Source organism: Lipotes vexillifer, unplaced genomic scaffold, assembly GCF_000442215.2.
Source record: "Lipotes vexillifer unplaced genomic scaffold, Lipotes_vexillifer_v1.1 scaffold3, whole genome shotgun sequence".
In the NCBI taxonomy this organism is placed as follows: Eukaryota; Metazoa; Chordata; class Mammalia; order Artiodactyla; family Lipotidae; genus Lipotes; species Lipotes vexillifer.
The window spans coordinates 4,122,833-4,148,244 of record NW_006783631.1 but is presented as its reverse complement, the minus strand read 5'-3'; the positions used below and the strand labels follow the sequence as shown (position 1 = coordinate 4,148,244).

At 45.6% G+C, this 25,412-nt stretch overlaps 1 protein-coding gene across 2 annotated transcripts in view; it reads left to right on the top strand.

Annotated features, from left to right (window-relative positions):
- CLASP1 (cytoplasmic linker associated protein 1) overlaps positions 1-25,412 on the top strand; it is a 275,021-nt gene that overhangs the window by 121,302 nt on the left and 128,307 nt on the right. The window contains exon 1 of one of the 2 annotated variants that reach the window (XM_007456359.1): positions 10,996-11,044. The exons of the other annotated variant lie outside the window; for it this stretch is intronic. Coding sequence (XP_007456421.1) covers positions 11,029-11,044 — 16 coding nt within the window. The 5' untranslated portion in view covers positions 10,996-11,028. Of the gene's footprint in view, positions 1-10,995; positions 11,045-25,412 lie in introns of those variants that run through there. 2 annotated transcript variants of the gene reach the window in all.

Below are 25,412 nucleotides of genomic sequence, written 5' to 3'. Positions count from 1 at the left end.
TTTCTCTATATATATATATATATATATATATATATATATATATATATATATATATATATACCACATCTTTATCCATCCCCCTGTTGATGGGCATTTAGGTTGTTTCCATGTCCTGGCTATTGTAAATAATGCTGCAGTGAACACTGGGGTGCATGTATCTTTTCGAATTATGGTTTTCTCTGGATATATGCCCAGGAGTGGGATTGCTGGATCATATGGTAGCTCTATTTTTAGTTTTTTAAGGAAGCTCCATACTGTTCTCCATAGTGGCTGCACCAGTTTACATTCCCACCAACTGTGTAAGAGGGTTCTCTTTTCTCCATGCACTCTCCAGTATTTATTGTTTGTAACTTTTTTGATGATGGCCATTCTGACTGATGTGAGGTGATACCTCATTGTGCTTTTGATTTGCATTTCTCTAATAATTAGTGATGTTGAGCATCTTTTCATGTGTTTTTTGGCCGTCTGTATGTCTTCTTTGGAGAGACGACTGTTTAGGTCTTGTGCCCATTTTTTTCACTGGGTTGTTTGTTTTTTTGATATTGAGCTGCATGAGCTGTTTGTATATTTTGGAGATTAATCCCTTGTCAGTTGCTTCATTTGCAAATATTTTCTCCCATTCTGAGGGTTGTCTTTTCTTTCTGTTTATGGTTTCCTTTGCTGTGCAAAAGCTTTTAAGTTTAATTGCGTCCCATTTGTTTATTTTTGTTTTTATTTTCATTACTATAGGAGGTGGGTCTAAAAAGATCTTGCTGCGATTTATGTCAGAGAGTGTTCTGCCTATGCTTTCCTTTAAGAGTTTTATAGTGTCTGGCCTTACATTTAGGTCTTTAATTCACTTTGAGTTTATTTTTGTGTATGGTGTTAGGGAGTGTTCTAATTTTATTCTTTTACATGTAGCTGTCCAGTTTTCCCAGCATCACTTATTGAAGAGACCGGCTTGACACATGCTTTTAATTGTGTGTGTGTGTATTCGTGTGGTTTTCCAGTTTAAAACTTGTTGACACCAATATGTAAAGCAATGGGCAAGGAGGTAGCATTGGTGACAGAAAAGCAAGTTTGTGCTTCATGCCTTTATTATGTATGAGACAGAATCTCATTACAGTGCTGGCAATGGGGAGAAAGACCACACCATGTTGGAGGCCTTGCCTAGAAGATTATATATATGCATTCCATGAGTATTTTTTCCCCAGTTTTATTGAGAAATAATTGACCTGCATCACTGTATAAGTTTAAGGGATACATCATGATGGCTTGATTCACATATATCTTGAATATTCTGTGAGTTTTAATGAACTGACAACATGATTTAATCATCAGGAATACCAAAACCCTGTGGCATTGGGAGCATCCCAGCAACATTTTATTCTAATTGTCCAGGTGTGAATATTGCCCCCAGTTTCCTTATTTTTGTGGAATGTGCATATGTATGTATATGTGTGTGTGTGTGTGTGTGTGTGTGTGTGTGTGTGTGTGTGTGTGTGTGTGTATGTGCTTATAGGGGTAGGGCTGAGGTGAAAACAGTTCTGTTTGGCTCTGTGTTAAAAAATAACAGATTGTAAGAAAGCCTTAACTCAAAATTTCTTAGAGGCCTGTTCAGCTTTTTACTGTAGAGGCATACTTAGGAGGTGTTGCAGGTTCGGTTCCAGACCCATGCAGTAAGGCGAATAAAACGGGTCACATGAAGTTTTTGGTTTCCCGGTGCATATGAAAATTATGTTTACACCATACTGTAATCTTTTAAGGGTGCGATAGCATTACATCTGGAAAAAAAATACAGTGTACATACCTTAATTAAAAAATACTTTATTTGCTAAAAAAATGATAAACATCATCTGACCCTTCAGCAAGTCTTAATCTTTTTACAATAGTAACATCAGAGATCACTGATCACAGAACATTATGACAAATACAGTAATAATGGAAAAGTTTGAAATATTGTGAGAATTACCAAAATGTGACACAGAGACACAAAGGGAGCAAGTGCTGTTTGGGAAAATGGCTTCAATAGATTTGCTTGATGTAGGTTTGCCACAAACCCTTCAATTTGTAAAAAAACAAAACCAAAAAAACGCAGTACCTGCAAAGCACAGTAAAGAAAAAGCGCACCGAAACGAGGTATGCCTGTTGATGCGTAGACTTACTATTTTAATTGTTAGAGCCAGAAAAGAATAACGGAAAGGCGCATATATAAAGGTTTTAGAATTCCTAACCCAAATAGCTTGGTCTCTCATCAGTAACTTTGGGAGACCAGCAAGGTGTTTAATTGCTGTCAAAAAATAAACCACCTCATTTTCTTCTTTGCTGGAGCCATTGAACATTTAGGTAGCAGGTAGCATAGAGAAGCTGCAGTAGCAGCAGAATAAAACCCCCCCCCCCCCAGCTTCTCCTTTTTGTTTATTTGCCCACTGACTCCCAGTGTAAAAGCATTCTTTGAACTCTTCTTGACTTCAGACCATTGAGTCTTCTACTTTTTTCAACCCATCCACCCTCTGCTTTCTCCTCTTTGCTCTTTATACAGCTTGTATCGCAACCTTTCTGAACTTTCTTGTTAGTTCTAGGAGTTTTTGTTGGTTCCTTGGGATTTTCTGCGTAGACAGTCATATCATCCACAAGCAGGAACAGTTTTGTCTCTTTCAGATGTGTATACTTTTTCTTTCCTTTTCTTGCCTTATTGCACTGGCTAGAACTTCTGCCATGTGTAAAATAAGGGTGGTGAGAGTGGACCTCCTTGCCTGGTTCCCAGTCCTAGGTTTTCCATAACTAAGTTTGATGTTAACTGTAGGTCTTTTTGTAGATGTTCATTAGCAAGATGAGGTAGTTCTACTACCTCATGCCTTCTTATCTGGCTTTTTATTACAAATGGGTGTTGGATTTTTTTCTGAAATCATCAGCATATTTTACTTATTTAATTTTGGCTGTGTTGGGTCTTCATTGCGGCTCGCAGGGGCTACTCTTTGTTGCAGTACTCGGGCTTCTCATTGTGGTGGCTTCTCTTGTTGCGGAGCACGGGCTCTAGGCGCACAGGCTTCAGTAGTTGTGGCTCACAGGCTCAGTAGTTGTGGCTCACGAGCTCTAGAACACAGGCTCAGTAGTTGTGCCACACGGGCTTTGTTGCTCCACGGCATGTGGGATCTTCCCGGACCAGGGCTCAAACCCGTGTCCCCTGCATTGGCAGGCAGATTCTTAACCATTGTGCCACCAGGGAAGCCTGATCATCAGCATATTTTAAATATTAAGATATAATTCATACCAAAAAAATTCACTTTGTTAAAGTGCATAATTCAGTAGTTTTTCATATATTCAGACAACTGTGCAGTTATCACCACTGTCTAATTCTAGAAAATTGTCAGCAGCCCCAAGAAAACCTGTGCCCATTAGCACTAGCTGTTTCCCTGTCCTTTCCGTCCCTGACAACCTGTCTTTTGTCTTTGTGGATTTGCCTGTTCCGGACATTTTATATAAATGGAATCATATGGTGTATGGCTTCTTTCACTTAATATTTTCAAGGTTCATCCACCTGGTAGCATATGTCAGTACTTCATTCCTTTTTATGGCTGAATAACATTTTTTTTTTATAAATACACCATGTTTTGTTGATCCACTCAACAGTTGAAGGACATTTGGGTTGAAGTTTGTGTTTTTCAACTTTGTTCTTCTTTTCAAGATTGTTTTGACTCTGCTGGGTTCCTTGCATTTCCATATGAATTACAGGATTTTGGTAGGGACTGTGTTGAACCTGTCGACCAGTTTGAGAAATATTGCCATCGTAACAGCATTAAGCCTTCTAATCCATTAATGTAAGATACCTTTCAGTTTATTTAGGTCTTGGAATTCTTTCAACAATGTTTTGTAGTTTTCAATTTATAAGTCTTGCACTACTTTGGTTAAATTTATTCCTAAGTATTTTATTCTTTTTGGTGGTATTGTAATATAATTCTTTTCTTCATTTTAATTTTGGATTGTTCTTTGCCAGCATATAGAAATAAAGTAGAATTTTATATTTGATCTTGTATTTGGCAACCTTGCTTAACCCATTTTTTAGCTAGATTTTTCCTCTCCAGTGGATTCCTTAGGATTTTCTATATACTAGGTCATTTAATCTGTGAATAGAGATTGTTTTACTTCTCTCTTTCCATTCTGGATTCCTTTTAGGGTGTTGCTTTTTTTTTTTTCAAATGCTTTTTTTGATGTCAATTGATATGATTGTTTTTCTTTAGCCTGATGATATTGTGAGTTATACTGATGGATTTTTTTCAGGTAATAATCCACTCTTGCATACCTGGAATAAATCCCACTTGGTCATAGTGTACAGTTCTTTCTATACAGTGTTGTGTTCGGTTTGCGATTACATTGTCGAGGAGTTTTGCACCTAACTTCATGAGAGAGGTTGGCCTGCGCTTGTTCTCACCCCTCGCCCCCGCTTTGTCTGGCCTGTTGACTTTTAAGTATGCCGAGTGTCGTTCAGTAAAAACACGCATACCTATATCTCCAGCCATTCTCATTGCTCTGCTTCTCTCCTCCCCCGTACAGCAAACTTCTCCTGAGACGTCTGTGTTAAAAAAAAAAAAACAAAATTCAACCGAGTAAATTTTAAAGATCTACTTGGCTTTACTGAACGAGTCTTGAGTTGGGGAGCATCCCGTCTAACGAGGGTGTGTGTGTCTGGGGGTTGCTCCAAAAGGAGTAGAGAAAGGGAAAGGTTTTTTAAAGGCAAGGCAAGGAAGTCATAAACAGAAAAGATTATTTCAGGCTAAAGTAACCCACCTGTGGGGGACGGGACAGGTCTGTGTGGCAGTGACCTCACCTTCACTGGGGCTGGAGGGCGCCCATGAGACGGGTGACCTCCCTGGTGCCGACTGGGAAATTCCTGACCGACCGTGTGAGACCGCAGTTGGTAGGGAGGTTGAAGCAGCAGTTGGGTTAGATATTCAGCCCCACTCTGGTGGTGCGGCCTGGTGTAAGTGACTCTGTCTTGGGCCTGTGGTTTGCTTTTTTAAACATCTGTATTCCCTGTCTCAGTCTCTTCGCCTAGTCACCTCCTCAGACTGCTCTAGGCTCGGGGTCTGCTCAGGTCACCGACACAGCTGCCGGCGCTGTTACGGGGTGATGGCCACGCTACTCCACCCGCTGGCGTTGCCAGTCTTCACCCTGCCCGGCCTCTCACCGTGCTGGACACTGCTGAGCCCCATCTCCTCCTCCTGGAAGCATCCTTCCTCCTTGCCTCCTCTGACTTGACCTCCTTTTGATGTTTTTTTCCTGCTGTTGGGCTGTTGTTTCTAGGTTTGCTGTCTGCTACTTGCCACTAAATTCTTAAGGCTGGCTCGGTGCTATGCCTTTCTCTTTCTCAGGCAGTGCTCTCCTCTGGGTTATAATTTTCCATGGCCGGAACTCTGTTTACTAGCCAGATAGCATGTTTCCATAAATGCATCCAATGCTGCTAACCATATGTGAAGGAGCTGCCTGTCTGACATTTCTTCTTGTACCCAGACTCATGTCCCAAAGACAAAACCCAGAACACCTCAACATGACCTCGTCCTAGCTTCTCTCTGTACATCTCCCGTGGACGACCGCTCCACTGTCTACCCAGGCGTGTGAATCAGGACTTGCCTGTCACCCCGGAGGCCCCACCTTCCTCCCCACCTGGTGCCTCGCCACTGGCTCCTGTGGCTGTGGACGCCTCTCAGTGGCCCCAGCGCTCTTCTCCAGCCCCTTTGCCCACACTGTTGAAGCCACCTGCTCGCGGTCCCCCTGCCTCCTCCCCCCAGTCTGGTCTGTTGTGCGACGTCGCCGAAATGAGGGGACCGATCTTTCTGGATGAAGACTGCTCTGTGGTGGAAGAGACTGAGGCCAGGAGGTCTTCTCCTGTCTCCTTTTTCCTTCAGCCAGGACAGTGTTAAAAACATTTATAAGTATTACCTGCACTGTCACTTTGATGTTAGCCTGAGAGATGTTCACTTTTCAGAAGTCTGAACAGGTCGGATCCTTGCTCAGATCCTTGAAGGTGGACACAGCCTATAGCCAAACTCTCTGGGCGCACCTGGGAGCGGCCTCAGAGCAAGGTCTTCTGACCCCCTTCCCTTTTCATTTCTTTATTTGGAAAATGTTAAGTGTATGCTAAAGTGCATAGACAAGAATAATGGAGCCCCACATGGGCACCACCCAGCTTCACCAGGTCTTGTTTCATCTCCATTCATCAGAAATAATGGGCTGTAAGTGAAGAAGAGCTGGAACACATTATGTCATTCAAGTCGGGTTCAAGACGTGGGCCTGGCCCTTTCTGTATTTTTTAGTAGAAACATTAATATAGAAAATGAGCATCAGTTCCAGATTAGGTATATTCTTCTTAGGAATTTTGCAAGCATTAATCTCCCAAAAATAAGCACACCGTTGTTATCGTCTACTTTTAAGAACAGGGGGGGCTTCCCTGGTGGTGCAGTGGTTAAGAATCCGCCTGCCAATGCAGGGGACACGGGGTCAAGCCCTCGTCCAGGAAGATCCCATGTGCCGCAGAGCAACTAAGCCCGAGTGCCACAACTACTGAGCCTGCGCTCTAGAGTCCATGAGCCACAACTACCGAAGCCCGAGTGCCTAGACCCCGTGCTCCACAACAAGAGAAGCCACCACGATGAGAAGCCCACGCACCACGACGAAGAGTAGCCCCCGCCTGCCGCAACTAGAGAAAGCCCCGCGCGGCAACAAAGACCCAACGCAGCCAAAAATAAATAAATTAAATAAATAAATTTATAAGAACAGAGGAAAACAAATTACAGTTGGTGACTCCTGTTTGTTTCAAGAGGAGGGAAAGGCGTGAACATCGTTCGTTAGCTGCGTGCTGATGGTGGCTGTGGGGAGGGCTTCCGTCCCATAGGGTTAGACGACGGCTTTCCGAGCAGCTCTGTGTTGCAGGTGGATTCTGCCTCCTGCCCTCACTACTCACAGGATTAAAAAAAAATCTTCCCGTTTCAATTCATTGCTCTCAAGATATCCCCCAGTCCTTAGCAGCCTGCTGCAGCCATGCTCCACCTGGCCCTGCAGCCTTCTCAGCCCGGCCCTCCCCTGGGGCCACCTGTCCTCATTACCCTTCCTCTGAGACGCTGGTGCAGAGACGCTGGTCTCTTCTGTCTCCTCTTTCTTATCTCGCTGTTCCTCATCCTTTCCAGCTCAGTATTCCCTCCCTCTGGCTCTAGAAAGCTTTCCCTGACCTCCCTGTTGGACACTTCCAAGCATCCCCTACTTTGCTACATTTGGTGATTTGACCGATGTCCCTCTGCTGCATTGGACTCTTAGCCCCCTGAGTACAGGGCATTCTAGGCCCCAGACACCTCCGTCTGTCTTCTGTTCTTAGTCCTGGTGAGTCCTCGGGTTGGCTCGTTTGAGGGGCATCAGTGTTCTCCTCTGTAATCTCTTATTATTGATAACACAGAGTGCATACATGGAAACTTCGTACCTGAGGTACCCCAGTCCTTCTTGTTTTCTGCTTTTCCCTATGGATTCTTGGGTACCAGATGAGAGTTAGACCTGAGGAAGAAATGAGTCAAAGGCAAAGAGAGGATGGAAACATGGGCCTCATTTCCAGGTTCCTGAACTGCCTTTGGGCCAGGGTTCTGATGGATGGAAGGCTGCCGTGTTTGATTCGTACGCGTGTATTTCCTAGGCTGACCCGACAAGCCGTCTGTTGAGTGATCTGTCTCTCAAACCCCATTTGTGAAAATTCAGCCTCTGTTCACAGCAGGAGGACTTAACAAGTGACTCAACAGGGACCTAACACTTTAATGAGTGGTGACTGTGTGTGGCCACAGCAGGTGTCTGTTTTGGAGTGTGGGTGCCCGAGTCCCCCACGGGACAGGTAGACAGAGCGTCAGTGAGAAGCCGAAAGGGGCTGCTGTGGACGAGTGTGGCCATCGTTCCTCCTTAGGAAAGGCTTCTCTGCCCCCACACGCGGGCCGTGTGACTTGGGGGCACAGCGCTTCCCTCCTGGGAGCCTGCTCACTGCTGTGCTCTGCAGCGTAAATGAGGTCGGGTGTAAAGCTCCCAGCCGTGCCCGGATGGGGTTGGTGCTCAAAACGATAGGTTTCTCCTCCATTGCTCCATCTCAGAGATATATTCATTTTTTTTTTTTTTTTTAATAAATAGAACATCATTTGAGAATAACTCTCATACTTGTGTTTCTTGTAGAGTTTTGGGTGATTTTGGAGTATACATTTAAAATTTAATGCACGTTTTCTTTAACGATAATGCACTTTTTAAAAAATGGTGGTTTTGAGGTGTAATTCACATACCATACAATTCACCCACTTAAAGTATATACTTCAGTCATATTTAGTATATTTACAGATATGTGCAATCATCACCACAGTCAGTTTTAAAACATTTTTGTCACCGCAAGAGAGAAACCCGGTGTTCTTAGCCGTCACCTTCCTAATTCCCTAAACCCCACCCCTGCCCCAGTAGCTGCGAATCTACTCTACAGACTTGCCTGTTCTGGGCATTTCATGTAAATGGAACCACACAGTACGTGTTGATGTCTGTGTGACTTGTTTCATTTAACATGATGTTTTCAAGGTTCATGGATGTTGTGGTGCATCAGCACCTCTGTTCCACTGCATGGCTGGACCACCTTCTGTTTGTCCTGTCCATTCATCCAGTGATGAACATTTTCGATGGTTGCTACCTTTTTGGTATTGTGAATAGTTTACAAATTTTTGTTGAACATATGTTTTCAATCCTTTTTGAGTATATACCTAGAAGTGGAATTGCTGGATCCTATGGTGATTCTGTGTTTGAAGAATTGCATATTCCTCTTCTTGAGGAACTGTCAAACTGTTTCCCACCATGGTTTCCACATTTTATATTTCCACCAGCAATGTGTGACAGTTCTGTTTTCTCCACATCCTCTCCAACAAGACAAAACAAAAAAACACCATTTTTTCCTTTCTTTTCAAAAAATTACAGTCATCCTAGAGGGTGTGAAGTGGTATCTCATTATTTTGATTTGCATTTCCCTCATGACTAATGATGCTGAGTATATTTTCATGTGCTTGTTGGTCATCTGTAGATCTTATTTGGAAAATCTCTCTTCAAGTCCTTTGCCCGTTTCTAAATTAGTTTATCTGTCTTTTTGTCGTTGAGCTAAAAGAGTTCTTTATATATACTAGATAACAAGACTCTTATCAGATATTTGATTTGCAAGTATTTTTCCCCCATCTGTGGGTTGTCTTTTCACTTTCTTGGCATCTAAGTTTTTAATTTTGATGAATTCTAATTTATCTGTTTTTTCTTTTGCTACTTGTGCACAATAATGCTCCTTTGAGAAAGAAATAAAAGCTCTGGATTTGAGCTAAGTTGAAAGGAACTATTAATGTAATAGCAATACTCTTAGGGAAGAAATGGGTTTTGTCTTGGGTTGTATTTCTTGACATGTTCGAAATTATATTGTTCTAAGATGTGTAATCGATTATATTTATATAAATGCCACGGACTTCATGTTTTAGAAGTGTAAGACTTGTGACTAAACAGCAGTGAAAAAGCATCTGAGCAGCAACTGGAAATGGGTGTTCTGTCTGTAATAGAATACTTCATCTTTGTATGATTCTTTTTTGTTGCTAGGTTACCTGAAGGCCTTTCAGTTTTGAATGGCAAGAATATGGGAGTTAAAAATATGTTGTTTTATAGATGTTTCTTTTTTCTTTTTTTCCATCTCCGTATAATTAGCAAACCCCTTGAAGCAAAAATTACAGTTTTTCCTTCTATGGCTTTTAAAAAGCAAATTATTTTCTGTGTACGTTTTAAAAATCATGCAGATGTGCTTATGCTCATGGGAGAATCGAATTTTCAGCATGAAAGAGCCAGTAATTATAGACTAGTCATTTGTCCTTTATCTGCAGCCACTTAATGTTCTTTAATTGGATTTGATTGAAATGAGGCCCATGGTTGTTAATTTGGTTAAAAATGTGCATGCTTTTTAGTTTCTTGAGCAAAGCTGACATGTTCATGAGGAAAGAATGAAAGTATCATGCTGGTTCAATCTTGAAAATTCCATAATAAATCTGTAGCTAAAGGAAAAATACTTATTTGCTAACAAAACTGTAAGCCACATAGTAGATAATCAGAAAATTGTAATGTATCTAGGGCGTCATTTTGCTGCAAAATGCAGCCTGCCCTCTGTTGTTTTACTAAAAAATTTTATAATTTGAAGAACGTTAGATATCATCTCTAAGTTTGTTGGAAATAAGAACTATAAGTCTGAAAACGAATAGACTGACGATGGATTGTTAGGTAAGATCTGAACTGTTGCCCAGCATAGCTGGGACAGAGCATTCATTGAAAGGCAAATTGATTGTCTTTTCTTTATTAAGAAGCTAAGCTGCCGTTATTGTGCAGTCTTTAAAAACAGTGGTTGTGAATAAGTGGATCAGGTCCGATAATGGGTTCCCAGCCCTCCCCCAACTTGTTTACTGGACTCTGCATGTTAGGAGGTTTGGGATTCTGGCTCAGTATCTTAGGCAAGTGTTTCCGTAGTCACGGCCGCGGGGATGGTGTACTCCAAGACTGGCAAGGGCACTGTGTTGCACCAAGGAGACTGCCCCTAAAATAGCCTGGAAGGGACTGTCTCTGGCGCCAGCTTAAGTAGCTTAGGCTGCAGCTGACAGCTTTCTTCATCATCTGTGTGGGAATGCCATAGCTTTGTGACTTTCTTCTCATTTAAAGTTTATGTTAAGAGCGTTCTCTGTTTTTCCGGGGGGCGGGGGAGGGGGGAGTCAGGTAGTTGGTTAACATTTTTTTCAATACCAGTGTTAAAGAGGGCTCCCTGACTTGCGTCAGATGGGAAAGATGCCCCCGCCCCTTGAACAATCACTGTTCTGCAGAGTGTAGGCTTTCATTTTGGAATAGGGCGGCCGCTGTCCTTGGTGCTCAGATCGCACTGAAGAAGCCCTGTGGCTGGAGAGTTTGCTGAGGCATCAGCGCCTGTGAGCAGGTGTAGCTTTCAGAGCAGTGTTTTTATTTGTACCGCGGTCACTGACGGTCATGACCACTGGGAAAGGTAGGCTATTCTAATATATTCTGGAAAGTGTTTGTAATTATTGCTGCTTAACTAGGAAATAAGATATTTAAGGTATTTTATCATTGCTTTGAGAACTGAAGATCATGGATGAAACTTAGGAAAATAATTGTTACGAGTATTTGCATTTAGGCAGAAAAAATTGTGAAAGCTGCGGCTCTGTTAAGGTTAGTGTTGACCTTCAAGGACCAGGAGAGAGCAAGTAGGCACAGTGAGCCGAGGTTAGCTGTGTTTTCATCAGCCTCTGTTTATTTTATGTGCTTTCAACTTTTTTTTTTCTGCTCTCGTGTATTCACAGTATGGCTCATGAAAATAAATTATTTTGCTATTACAAGACATTTGTTAATAAGTATCGGCTATCTTGAAAGGACTCTACTGGTTGGAAATTTCTATGGTTTTCCCAACAGTGGGCAGATTAAAAACACATATAAATCAGAATAGTGCAGGGGTGCCGCTTCTGTCTTGAGAATCATTGTATAAAATTTTTTCCTTTTAAAAGATTTACATTTTTAAAATGCGCAGATGGAACTGAAAAACTATGAAAGCAGTATTGTTTATAAAGGTCTTATTGATTAGCCTTCAGTCTTCCACGGAGGTTTTGCCAGGTTTTGGCAGTGCTGAAAGGATATGAAAGAGCTCTGTGTGATGGAGGTTTGTGTTGGAAGAAGAGTGCCTTGGACGTGCTGTGAACTACCTGTATCCCTGTCTAGGTTTCCTGTGGGATGGGCTTCCTGGCAGGCTTTTAACTTGTTGTCTCTGAAGGATATTTCCAAACCCTTCAGCTGAAAATAGGTATTACACAGAATAGATTGTGCACAGTAACAAGTGTTCGTTTGTCTCCCTGCCGGGCAATTGGCATGTGTCCAGCTCATTGGCTCTGTTCTTTTGTCATAGATTGTTAAGGTGTGTATATCTGTCTTCTTAATTTGGTTGAGTTTGCCGAAAATGGACATATTGGAAGACGCTGGATTATGTTTCTTAATTATATTTTAAAGTTGAGAATTGAAAGCATATACTGCTAGTGGTCATTTTTATTTCACCCCATTAACAGTATTCTGTATTCAGCTTAAGTTGCTGTAGGAAATCAAAACCTGGGCAGGAGAGCTAAATAATTCATGTTCTGAAGTGACCTCTTTTCAGAACCCTTCATTTGAGGATTTGAAAGTGTGTCACTTATAAGTAGCATTTGTCTTACGTTGTCATCTTGTAGATTTTTTTTTTTTTTTTAAACAACAGGGAGACATAATTATGGGGTTGACCATTTTATGTTAAAGACCGTGGGGAAAGCCTTGTGGCTCTGACTTTAAAATAAAGACTGTTCTCTCACTTGATAAATCCTTTCCAATAACCTGTCTCCTTAGTCACTGTTACCCGAAATGCAGGCTTTAAAAGCATTTAAAAGGGTACTTTTTACCCTAGGGAGCTGCAAGTATAGTAGGAAACAAGGATTAAATGCTGCTTCTTGTAGCAGGGGCATATTTGAATCTTCCTCTGTCAACCATGGTTAATAAGGGACCCGTAACAGTCTGTACAATATAATACCAGCCATTTTCTACTATGGTTCTGTGTATTTTAGTATTTTCAAAGCACTTTCCGGAATGTCTCTTGTTTGTTTTTGTTTTCTGATTCTACAGCAGCCTCAGGAGGAGTAGGCGGGGAGGCGGGAGGTTTGAGTTCTCTAAATGGGCTGGTGGCCCCAGACTTTTGCCATCCTCGACCTGCCCTCCTTCCAGCAAACTGTCACCCAGCTCAGTGCTTCGCCCCTACTGTTGTGATAAAGCCCTGGCTTTGTTTTTTTGATTCTGAAATTGTGCCATTTTCAGTATAGATGCCTTAGGGAATAGTTAAAAACTGTAAGCATTCAAAGAGATATTATTAAAACAGGCATTGGCCTGTTTAGACACATAGTGATCTGGACACTTGGAAGATGTGACATCCCTAATCAGTTGTTTGCCCAGTGATGGGCGGGTGGGGGCCGAGTGGGGCAGTTCTGGGATTGGAAATCACCTTACGAACATGACGAGTTTGTTTTTGAGAGCAGTGTGGTATTCCTGGAGGGGAAAGTGCAAGGGAGATGGCGGGGGCCTTGTAGGCCGCGCTGAGAAGCTGAGGTTTTTATTGTAGGCCACGCTGAGAACCTGAGGTTTTTATTGTAGGCCATTTGCTCCTCAGAGTTAAACCTTTAAAAATTGGGTGGGGAGACTGATACAGGGTGACCAACTTTCTTATTTTATTTTATTAAAAAAAATATTTTTGGCTGTGTTGGGTCTTCGTTGTTACACATGGGCTTTCTCTAGTTACAGAGAGCGGGGGCTACTCTTCGTTGCGGTGTGCGGGCTCCTCGTTGCAGTGGCTTCTCTTGTTGTGGAGCACGGGCTCTAGGTGTGTGGGCTCCAGCAGTTGTGGCTCACAGGCTCAGTAGTTGTGGCTCACGGGCTCAGTAGTTGTGGCTCGCAGGCTCTAGAGCACAGGCTCAGTAGTTGTGGCTCGCAGGCTCTAAGAGTGCAGGCTCAGTAGTTGTGGCTTGCGGGCTCAGTAGTTGTGGCTCGCGGGCTCTAGAGCGCAGGCTCAGTAGTTGTGGCGCACGGGCTTAGTTGCTCCGCGGCATGTGGGATCTTCTTGGGGTATAATTGCTTTACAATGGTGTGTTAGTTTCTGCTTTATAACAGAGTGAGTCAGTTATACATATATATATGTTCCCATATCTCTTCCCTCTTTGTCTCCCTCCCTCCCACCCTCCCTATCCCACCCCTCCAGACAGCCACAAAGAACCGAGCCGGTTTCCCTGTGCCATGCGGCTGCTTCCCACTGGCTATCTACCTTACGTTTGTTAGTATATATATGTCCATGTCTCTCTCTCGCCCTAACACACCTCACCCTTCCCCCTCCCCATATCCTCAAGTCTGTTCTCCAGTAGGTCTCTGTCTTTATTCCTGTTTTACCCCTAGGTTCTTCATAACATTTTTTTTTCTTAAATTCCATATATATGTGTTAGCATACGGTATTTGTCCTTCTCTTTCTGACTTACTTCACTCTGTATGACAGACTCTAGATCTATCCACCTCATTACAAATAGCTCAATTTCGTTTCTTTTTATGGCTGAGTAATATTCCATTGTATATATGTGCCACATCTTCTTTATCCATTCATCCGACGACGGGCACTTAGGTTGTTTCCATCTCCGGGCTATTGTAAATAGAGCTGCAATGAACATTTTGGTACATGACTCTTTCTGAATTCTGGTTTCCTCAGGGTATATACCTAGTAGTGGGATTGCTGGGTCATATGGTAGTTCTATTTGTAGTTTTTTAAGGAACCTCCATACTGTTCTCCATAGTGGCTGAACCAATTCACATTCCCACCAGCAGTGCAAGAGTGTTCCCTTTTCTCCACACCCTCTCCAGCATTTATTGTTTCTAGATTTTTTGATGATGGCCATTCTGACTGGTGTGAGATGATATCTCATTGTAGTTTTGATTTGCATTTCTCTAATGATTAATGATGTTGAGCATTCTTTCATGTGTTTGTTGGCAGTCTGTATATCTTCTTTGGAGAAATGTCTATTTAGGTCTTCTGCCCATTTTTGGATTGGGTTGTTTATTTTTTTGTTATTGAGCTGCATGAGCTGCCTGTAAATTTTAGAGATTAATCCTTTGTCAGTTGATTCATTTGCAAATATTTTCTCCCATTCTGAGGGCTGTCTTTTGGTCTTGTTTATGGTTTCCTTTGCTGTGCAAAAGCTTTGAAGTTTCATTAGGTCCCATTTGTTTATTTTTGTTTTTATCTCCATTACTCTAGGAGATGGGTCAAGAAGGATCTTGCTGTGATTTATGTCATAGAGTGTTCTGGCAGGCAGATTCTTAACCCCTGTGCCACCAGGGAAGTCCCAGGGTGACCAACTTTAATTTCACCAAATATAACATAGCAACAACCAAAAAACCCCACCGTATCTCTTATTTCAGAAAACAAGGGACTTTAACACCAGTAAAAAAAAAAAGAGAGAGAGAGAAAGAAAGAAAATGAAATGACGTAATTTAGAATAAATGCTGGTCTTTTAAATGAAAGAAATTTAGCTCTATGAGAAATTTACAAGTTTTTCCTTGAAGTTCTCAGTTCGGTGCAGGCGGGTTAAATCATCCAAAAAGTGTCATCGTTCCTGTACATGGTGTTTGGGTCTAGCTGACTGGATCATAAGCGTGTGGACTTCAGATCCCCTCCGTCGGAGTGTGCATCTGTGTCTGCGTGGACAGTGTGTGGCCTGGGCGGGCGGCTGGTCTGTCAGCCCCGGTTCCTCGTGTTCAGGTTGGCAAGCTGCTGTGAGAGTGAATGAGATGATGCGCGTCACACCTGTGTGATGTGGAGACACAGTCTAACGGGAGGTGAAAGTTGGATTTAGCTTGAAAATGACGTGGTTGAGCTTTTTGTTTAGATATGGAAGCTCCCTTAAGAGAAACAAGGTACAGAATCAGATGCAGAATAAGGTGTCTTAAAAAGAAGCTGCCACTAGTGCTCCGATCTTGGTTTCTACCACTGCCAGGGTCCGTGGGGATGGCAGATTTGAGGCCTGGAGCAGGGAATGTACACAGTGAGCCTGGGCGTCTTGCAGCGCTGGACAGTAGGGTCGTGCCAAACCAAACCAAAACAAATCAAAACTGTGACGGGGGTATGTCAGCTGTCACAGGGGGCAGCTGAAAGGTTCTCACAGACTAGAGTGAGAAGAGTTTGATCAATAAGGTAGCACCGGATTATGACCCAGAGTGTAAGTGTTGATGAGTCTGTACTGATGCACAACAGTGGTCGAATAAGTGTGAACAAGGGGAGCGGTTGGAGGTGAGAGCCATACCAGCTGCACTTCAGGATGATGTGAGAGGAGGGGGGCGGGGGGGACGTGGTGGGAGATGGCTGCCAGGCTGAGTGGTGCTGGGACCAGCTGAAGCAGGGCACTCTGAGAGTGAGCAGGTTTGAGTGTGGGGAGATGATTGTAGTTTTGGTCACTTGAACTTAGAATTTTATTTGTATGTGGCTTTGATTCACGTGGGTTTGTGTCTTGGAGTAGAGATGGGGCTGGCATTAGAGGACTAAGATTTATCAGAATGTAGCTGTTTATTGTCAGTTATATTGTCATCTTATTTCTCTCTTTCTTCTTATGTAGAGGTGTGATTATTTGCCTCCCTTGGGTCCTTGAGAATGAAGTCATTAAAGCAGGGATGGAGGATTTGAAGGATTATTGCACAAGAGGCAGCTAGCTCTTGGTGCAGTTGCTTTAATATGAGAAGACATTCTGGTAGGGACCCTCTCCCAAAGTTGGCTCTGGATTTTTCCAGCTGACTTACTTTTGCTCCTGTGTAGTGGTTGTCAGGAAGAATTGGGTCAGGGTTGGTACAGTGATAATTAAAATGACATTTCCAGACGAATGCAAAATGTAGATCTGATATTTGTGGGATTTGGTTGCTGACATTAATTAAGCACAGTACCCTTTTGGCCAAGTTCAAAGGTAAAATAAGTCCTGTGGTCAAAAGGAGAAAAAGAACATTAAATCAGGGAAAGGATCCATTGTGATTTTTGTTACTGTGCCATTCAGAGATTACCCAAGGTTTTGAAAGATTAGTTGCTGATTCCTAGAGGATTAGTTTTCAGTCATCAATGTGCAGATTTTGTCCACAGCAGTTAAAATTGCTTAATACTCCCCCCTTTCCATGAAATAGTAAAAATGTAAGTCCAAATATGTTCGCTTAAAATAAATATCTTCGGGCTTCCCTGGTGGCGCAGTGGTTGAGAGTCTGCCTGCCGATGCAGGGGACACGGGTTTGTGCCCCGGTCCGGGAAGATCCCACGTGCCGCGGAGCGGCTGGGCCCGTGAGCCATGGCCGCTGAGCCTGCGCGTCCAGAGCCTGTGCTCCACAACGGGAGAGGCCACAACAGTGAGAGGCCCACGTAACACAAAAATAGATAGATAAATAAATAAATAAATAAATATCTTGGTGTAATTTTGGAGCACTTAAAAAATTTATTTATTTATTTATTTTTGGCCGTGTTGGGTCTTCGTTGCTGCGTGTGGGCTTTCTCTAGTTGCGGCAAGCGAGGCCTGCTCCTTGTTGCGGTGCATGGGCTTCTCATTGCGGTGGCTTCTCTTGTTGGGGAGCGCGGGCTCTAGGTGCGCGGGCTTCCGTAGTTGTGGTGCGCAGGCTTCCGTATTTGTGGTGCACGGGCTTACCTGCTTCGCGGCATGTGGGATCTTCCCGGACCAGGGCTCGAACCCGTGTCCCCTGCTTTGGCAGGTGGATTCTTAACCACTGCGCCACCAGGGAAGCCCTAGAGTACTTTTGTGAGAAGTTTAAGTACCAGTTTAAGTGCCCTACTCTAACTTATTGCCATGCAGATGATTGGGGTTATTATTATTGATAAGTACCAGCCTGTTCAGCCATCTGTGTGCCTGTACTGCCCTGGGGTCAGTCCTGATCGCTGCCTGGGTTTTTTTAGCCCAGGGACTTGGTACACATGGACCCCACTGGAGTCCACACTCCTCGTCACCCAGCTCAGCATCTGCTCAGCTTCCAGGCACCACCGTCATGGTGCGGAGGTCTCGGGGTCCCTTCCCTGGGCCTCTAGGAATTTCCTCTCTGAAGCCTCCCTGTACTGCTGGCCGTCAGCTCTGAGAGTGGGAAGCACTTTGTTCTCTGAACTGTTGGCATCCAGTTAAGGACCTGGCACAGAGTGGGCACCTAAAGACCTTCTGAGTACACAGATAACGGGTATGTGAATGATGCTCATTCTGCAGATGAGGGACAGGCTCAGAGGAGCCCAGTAACTTGTCTAAACTAAAACGGCGCCAGGGATGTCAAAGTCTGGAGAAGAGCTCTATGAAACCTGTGTTCTTTTCACCACATGCCACGCCACACCACGCCACCTCCCAAGGTTACAGTCACATGGGGAGGATTGAACTCCAGTTATTGTTATCTTTTCTCAGTGGAACCGCACACTAACTGGTTTACCCCCGTGCTAGAAATGCCAGAATCTTTATCCAGCACGAAGGCGTGTAGTGCTGAGGTCGGAATGCTTTCCTTGGCCCGTCCTCTCTGGTGGGCATGCACACAGAGGCTGCTTCTAGGCTCAGCCCATCACCTGACTGCACATGTGACTGTACCACCTGTGTGCACTGGATGCCCAGACATTGAAAACAGATCTATCACTGACCTTGGAATTGGGAGAACTGATTGAGCAAAGCAGGAAAAATAGTAGAATAGTTAGGATGGGCTTCGTGGGTTCTTCTTATAGCCAGGCTCAGGGCTGAGTAAGTGTGTACATTTGATTTTTATAAAAATGAAATTGGAAAAGAAAACAATTGAAAGGCCCTCTTTTCTATCTTAAAGTTCATTTTTGGTGTCTTTAGTTTACTTGGGTTTCTTTGGACAGAAACGAGAATCGGGTTTGAGTGTGGCTCTCTGTGTTCAGACACCCACAGCTAGGGCGGCTGTCACAGCGGTCCTAACAGCTGCCTGCACATGCTGGTGGCCACGAGGCTGGAGCCACAGGGTCGTGAGTCCGTGGTGCCCTTTCCAGAGATGAAGGACAGCCCCGCCCTAGGGCCCTTTCCTGCGAGAGCATATGCTCTCTACCCTTTTTTGCTTCGCTGTTCACGGTACATTGGAACTTTGCCGCTACCCTTTCTCCCTGTCCTGCTCTTGAATTCTCTGCTCGTGACAGAGATGCTTGAGTGATCCTCGCCCCTGTGATGATGGTGAGCTTTGGGTCTTTGGTGGAAGCCACCCCATCCAAAATGTCTCTCACGACCCCCTCTGCCTTTCCCCTCCTCCGCTGCACTATGCTCTGGTCTTCCGCTGCATTACCCTTATCACGGGTTATCTGTCATACTTGCGTTTGCAAATGTGTTCTCTCTCTTGATAGCGCAGGTTGCCTTCGGGGCGGGAGGGGAGCCTGCGCTTTTGTTCCTCCTGTCTTCCCAGGGCCTGGCAGAGTGTCTGGAAGGGACTAGACCCTCCCGCAGTCACCTGACGGGACAAGAGGGACAGAGGAGGGAGGTGGTCGTCAAAGTCAGGCAGCCTCCAGCCTGTGGTCCTTCTGTGAATTTCTTCAAGGAGAGCAACGCTTTGCTCGTGCATTAGAACTTCAGAAAGAGGGTCTGTTCTCTCCTGCCATTCTCTCCGCATTCCTTTTCTCTCCTCCGGTTTTTCTTCCCTCTTCCCCACCAGGTTCCTTTTTCGTCTCTTTGCTTTCTTCCCTCCCACTGCTGGGAGGAGCCCATTAGCTACTGGAAGGCAGTCTGCTGTCAGAGCACATTTTTTTTTTTTTTTAATACTCAGACATATCTATGGATTGGCAAGTAGTTATGAAGTTAAAAAAAAAGAGAGAGAGATTACCACAAACATCCAGTCAGGCTTCCTTTTTCTATTTTTTTTTTTTTTCTTGCGTTATGCGGGCCTCTCACTGTCGTGGCCTCTCCCATTTGCGGAGCACAGGCTCCGGACGCGCAGGCCCAGCGGCCATGGCTCACGGGCCCAGCCGCTCCGCGGCATGTGGGATCTTCCCGAAACGGGGCACAAACCCGCGTCTCCCGCATCGGCAGGCGGACCCTCAAGCACTGCGCCACCAGGGAAGCCCCTGTCAGAGCACATTTTTGAGCCGGGCTGAGGGGCTGTGATGGGTGCCCAGAGGTGCCTGCGAGGCTCACTTGACCAGTGGCCAGAGGGGAGCGAGGGTGTCTGCGCTCATAAGTACCCTCACATGGCGGTCTCCTTTGGCGTAACTGGGAAGCTGTTACATGGGAATTGGCTTGGGAGCTGGGGAGGGCTGCGGGGCTCAGGGTAACAGTGAGCTGGCCCCGGTGGTGGCCACGTGGTCTGTGTGCTCACGTGCCCTATTCTTCGGGCCAGAAAATAAGCACATGATCAGTGTGAAGGACAGTTATCAGACAAGTAATTTCAGCAGTAGGCTTACAATTTACCAAAAGCCTCTCTGAGGATATCATGCACCTTATGTAGTATAACTGTACTTACTTGTACTTTCTCCCCTTAAAATACACAGGCTCACAGCCTCCCGTGGTGTTGATACTGCCCTGAGCTTTCCCTTGCTTGCTTCCTGTTTTTAGCCTGCAGCTGGGTGGCCTCTACACCTGGCCAGGCATCAGAATGTCTGTCTTAGAAGCCCTTAGCTGGCAGGGACTCAGTCTGGATGATTCTCTAGACAAATAACAGCAACAAATCTGAGTGCCATTAGCAGTTAATGGGCCCAGATGAGATTAAAGAATTTTAGAAAGCAAACTACTTTGAAATTTTCAAACAAGTTATTCTTGGTTTATTGCTGTTTGCTTTGTAATTATGTAAATAATCATGGCATTGTGAACTCCAAGTAGCTAAGAGAGTAAGTTCAGTAAAAGATACCAAGGCCTTAGCGGTAGTAAATTGGTTTTTAGCCTGTGTGTGTTACAGTTATCCAAAGGCCCTATTCTTATTAACGCCATAGAAGACCATCGACTGTAATGTGACTTTTAACTTTTCAGATGGTAAGACTGGAATTGTTCAGATTTGAATGAAAATTGCACTAGAGAAACACGGCCCAGTAATAGTTGGAGAAGATGAAACAGACCCAAACTCTTGCTGCTGTTACTCAGGGATGTTTACTTGGAAGGATTGCCAGATTCTTAAAATTCACAAGACTGTGAATTTTTGTTCATTACAATGGTTAATTCTTTCTTAGAATCTCTTTTTGAGCTGTCCTGAGCTTGACTGATCTGTGTTTCATGGGATTTAGTGTAATCCCTTGGTAATCCCTTTGATAATCTTGTTTCCTAGGAGAGAAGCCTGAAGGTAACTAAACATTCATGGCCAGAGAATACAAGAGTCAGTAGTGAATTGACTTAAACTTTCTACGGGGCTCTGTGCAGGGGCTGAAGCAGGAGGGATTCCAAGTTGTGTGAGGAACTGTCTTCTGCCCCAGAGCACCTGTGGCATCTGGAAGAGAGAGAGAATCACACAAATGACTCTGGCCTAGTGACCTGGGGTTGGGTGGCTTGTGGAGGACGGTCCCAGGTCCCCGCTCTGTGACCCTCGTGGGCAGTAGGAGCGTGAGAGGGAGAGACACCCCTGGGGCAGGCTCCTCCTGCGTTTCTCTGGCCCTGGATCTGTCCAGATTTTAAGGCACTAACACACCTATGTCTGGGAACGACGGTTCTTGGCAGAATGGAAAGCCACGTTTTCCGTCTGGCCGGGAGTTCGTGGTTGCTCACCAGACCATGTTAATACGGGGACAGTTCAAGTCTTCCCCGAGCTCCGTGGCCATCTCTTCCGGCAGGAAGGCTGGTCCATCGCCGTCTTCCCTACTTCACCCCCTGAGATCCTCGGGATAATGAAGTAGCCATCCCTTTGCGTCCCTCCCTTTCGGTTGGTTCCCAGGAGGAGTTTATAGTCTTTCTGAGGTGTGTTGGGAGATACTCTTCTTCAAGGTTGATCTTCTGTACCTGATGATTGCTGTGTCGCTGTGGGTTCTTTTCTTTGGGGAAGGCATCGTATTAACAGGGTTAGTTTTAGTTGGGCCTTCACACCGGTCAGGAGATGCCAACTTCAGTAACTCAAACCGCTGGGCATGACTTGGCGACTGTGTCCTCTGCTCCCCAGCGCCCAAGATGGGGATAGTCCCAGAACGGTGGGGCTCCTGGACCTGTCTGTGTGCAGAGGGCCGCTGGCTAGTTTGTTCCCTGTCTCTTGCCCCTCCCCCGTCTGTCTGGGAGGTGTCTTTGGAATGTGTGCTCTCTCACCGTGTGTTCACTCAGCGTGATGGTCTACTGTGTTCCTGAAGCGTGTAGGCTGTGCACCCATTTAAAGCATTTCACGGTCCCAGTTCACATGAAGTCCTCCGGTTATCGGACACAAGTGATGGAGTGAGTCACATCAGAGGGTCGGGGTGGGGGTGGTGGTGCACAGGGAATCCTTTCTAGCTGATTCAGCCCTGTTCTATGTGCCCCTCTTCTGTACCCACTTGGCATATCCTGTGCGTGCCTTTAGCAAAGCATCACACTGAGTCATAACTGCTGTGGGTTGTGTGTGTCTGTTTCCCACTCTGGACCGTGAACTCCAGGATGAGAGCCACGCCTTCCTGTCTGCATCCCACCTCCCAGCAGAGTACTGGGCACAGAGGTGTCCTTGGTAAATGAATGCAGAAGAGACGAAGGAAGGAAGCTGCACGTGGTGTGCTCTTAGTATTCTGAGGAGGTGTCCTCTCCAGTAACCCCCGCTCCCGCGCCTCAAGGGGAGGAGTCCACTGCCTCTGGGCATCCATCCAGTTTTGTTACAGAAGCAACAAAGTGGGTATTCTGAGACCACATCACCTCTCAGGTGACCCTGTGCCTTGGACTTGAACTTCCAAGTCACAGGCAGGCCGTGGAGGGTTTAGAGAGAATTTAAAAGTTGGTGCCACTTGGTGGAAGCAGATTCCTAATTTAGTTTTTTTCCTTTACCTTATAAATGACACATTTCTTTCCTGTGACCCTGAGAAAATTGTCATTGAGACCATCCCAAGGCTTCTTGACAAGGGGGCAGGTGGATTCTTCCTTCCATTTTGGAACCAGCTCTACAGAAGGGAGTTTGAGGCATTCTTCTGTGTCTCAAAAATGTCCCTGCATTTCTTTTACTATATAACCTGAATTAGTTCTGTGCCTTTTATAAGAGCATTAAAAGAATTCAGTTCCTTTAAAATATGACACAAATGAACTTTTCTATCAAACAGGAACGGACTCAGACATAGAGAACAGACTGGTGGTTGCCAAGGGGGAGGGAGGTGGGGGAGGGATGGGTTGGGAGTTTGGGATTAGCAGATGCAAACTGTTATATATAGAATGGATAAACAACAAGGTCTGGACTTCTCTGGTGGTGCAGTGGTTAAGAATCCACCTGCTAATGCAGGGGACACAGGTTCGAGCCCTGGTCCGGGAAGATCTCACATGCCGCGGAGCCACTAAGCCCGTGCGCCACGACTACTGAGCCTGCGCTCTAGAGCCCATGAGACACAACTACTGAGCCTGCACTTTAGAGCCCACGAGCCACGACTACTGAGCCCGTGTGTGACAACTACTGAAGCCCGTGCGCCTAGAGCCTGTGCTCTGTAACAAGAGAAGCCACCACAATGAGAAGCCCCTGCACCACAACAAGGACCCAATGCAGCTAAAAATAAATAAATAAATTTATAAAAAGACAAAAAACCAACAAGATCCTACTGTGTAGCACTGGGAACTATATTCAGTATCCTGTGATAAAACCACAATGGGGTAGAATATTTAAAAAAAAGAATGTATGTATATGTATAACTGAATCACTTTGCTGTACAGGAGAAATTAACTCAACATTGTAGATCAACTGTTCTTCAATTAAAGAAAAATGAATTTTATTCCTAATTCTTCAGCTCCATCCACATTTTTTTTTTTTTTTGCGGTACGCGGGCCTCTCACTGTTGTGGCCTCTTCCGTTGCAGAGCACAGGCTCCAGACGCGCAGGCTCAGTGGCCATGGCTCACGGGCCCAGCCGCTCTGTGGCATGTGGGATCCTCCCGGACCGGGGCATGAACCCGTGTCCCCTGCATTGGCAGGCGGACTCTCAACCACTGCACCACCAGGGAAGCCCAATCCACATAATTTTGAAAGGTTGCTTTTTTGTACTCAGGGCATCACACAGTGACAGAGCGTAACAGCTGCTGTTTGTTGAGCAGTTGGAGTTTTCCTACCTTTGCGTATATTCTGTCTAATCTGTGTGACACCCCCTTCAAGTGGTACAGAGAGTCCCTTGATTATAAATGGTACACCTCCACTCCAGGTATATAAATAGAAAGGGGGATTAATTGGCTCAGGTAACCAAGGGGTCTTATTTTGTCCCCGGGCACACAGACGCAGTGTTGGCCTCCGCTCTACCCCGACCTCTGCTCTGCCTTCTTCTGCTGGCTTCCCGCTTCCCTCTTAGGCTGGGGCCTCCCTTCTTTGGGCTGCAGCAGTGCTAGGCTGCACTCCACCTGGCCCCCATCCTGCAGAAAGACAGGCTCTGCCGTGACTTAGGTGGCAGGTGGGGCAGAGCCTCTGGGTCCCGCCCAGCCCCGAGGCAGGGCTGTGGTCGCAGTGGGGCATCCCCCAGGTCTGTTGGAGCTGGCAGTGGAGGAGGGCTGCCTTCAGATGATCCCTGTTGGTGGGCAGTATCACCCTTTTTTCACAGACAGGGAAACGAGCCAATTTCCATTCTGTTAAACCTCTTTTTATTTTACTTTAATTAATTAAAGTGGAAGCAGGTTTATTTAGAGAGATACACGTTGCATAGGCAGAAGACGGACTCCGTTTTTAAACCCCTTTTTCAGCTTCGAGGTTGGTCTTGATGGAGGTGCAGGCCGGTGGCCCGTGGCCCGTGGCCCTGCGGGGAGACAGGCTCACCACCCAGCGCTCGCTGTGTGTTCCTCCCCCACGAGGCCGGCCGCGGGCTCTGCCGTGTCTCTCTTAAGCTGCTCGCTGTAGAGCAGCGGCCGGCACGTTATCCATCCGACGCCGAGGATGAAGCGCGCCCTGACCTGCGCGGGGAGGGCTCATCAGTTGTCCCTGGGGGTGCCGGTGTCGGCGCAGCTTTGCTCTGGGTCCCCTCACCTCTCCTTTCCCTTTCCAGCTTCTGATCGTGTCTGCCGCAGTTGCTTCCCCTTTTCGCTCCCTTCTTAGGGGATGAGTAAGCCTAAAATGAATTTCCTCCTTGCCGTCCCATCTTGGCCCCCACCCTCTCTGCTGGCTCATCTGCTCTGCGGGTGGGCGTCGGGTGGACATGCGCACGGCCGAGGGGTTGGAAACATCCTCGGCGTTGAGCTTGCCTGTGCTTCAGCTCTGATTTTCTGTGGTGGACAGTGGGTGACTGCAGCTGTAACACACTCTCAGCACCCTCGTCGCTCCCGTCGCGCCGTGTCTGGTTTTGTTCTGTGAAGTGTGCCAGTGTTTCCCGCCAGGTTAAAGTTTTTCTACGCCTTGTGCTCTGAAATGCTTAAAAAGCATTTCTTAATTTTGTACACAGGGCAGAGGCAGTTTTGTTTCAGAATATGGATATTGAAGGGTGTTCATCACTGAGCACTGTTAAGTAGGACTGGTCCTAGTTAGTACTGATGCCAAAAGCTCAGCTTCTCTGTGCACTGGTGCCGAATCCAATCCCAGAGACAGAGTTCTGGGTGAAGCAGAAAAGAATAGCTTTATTGCTTTGCCAGGCAGAGGGGGACACCGTGCGCTCCTGCCCTCAAAACCGTGTGTCCCAGGGGCTTCCCTGGTGGCGCAGTGGTTGAGAGTCCGCCTGCCGATGCAGGGGACACGGGGTCATGCCCCGGTCCGGGA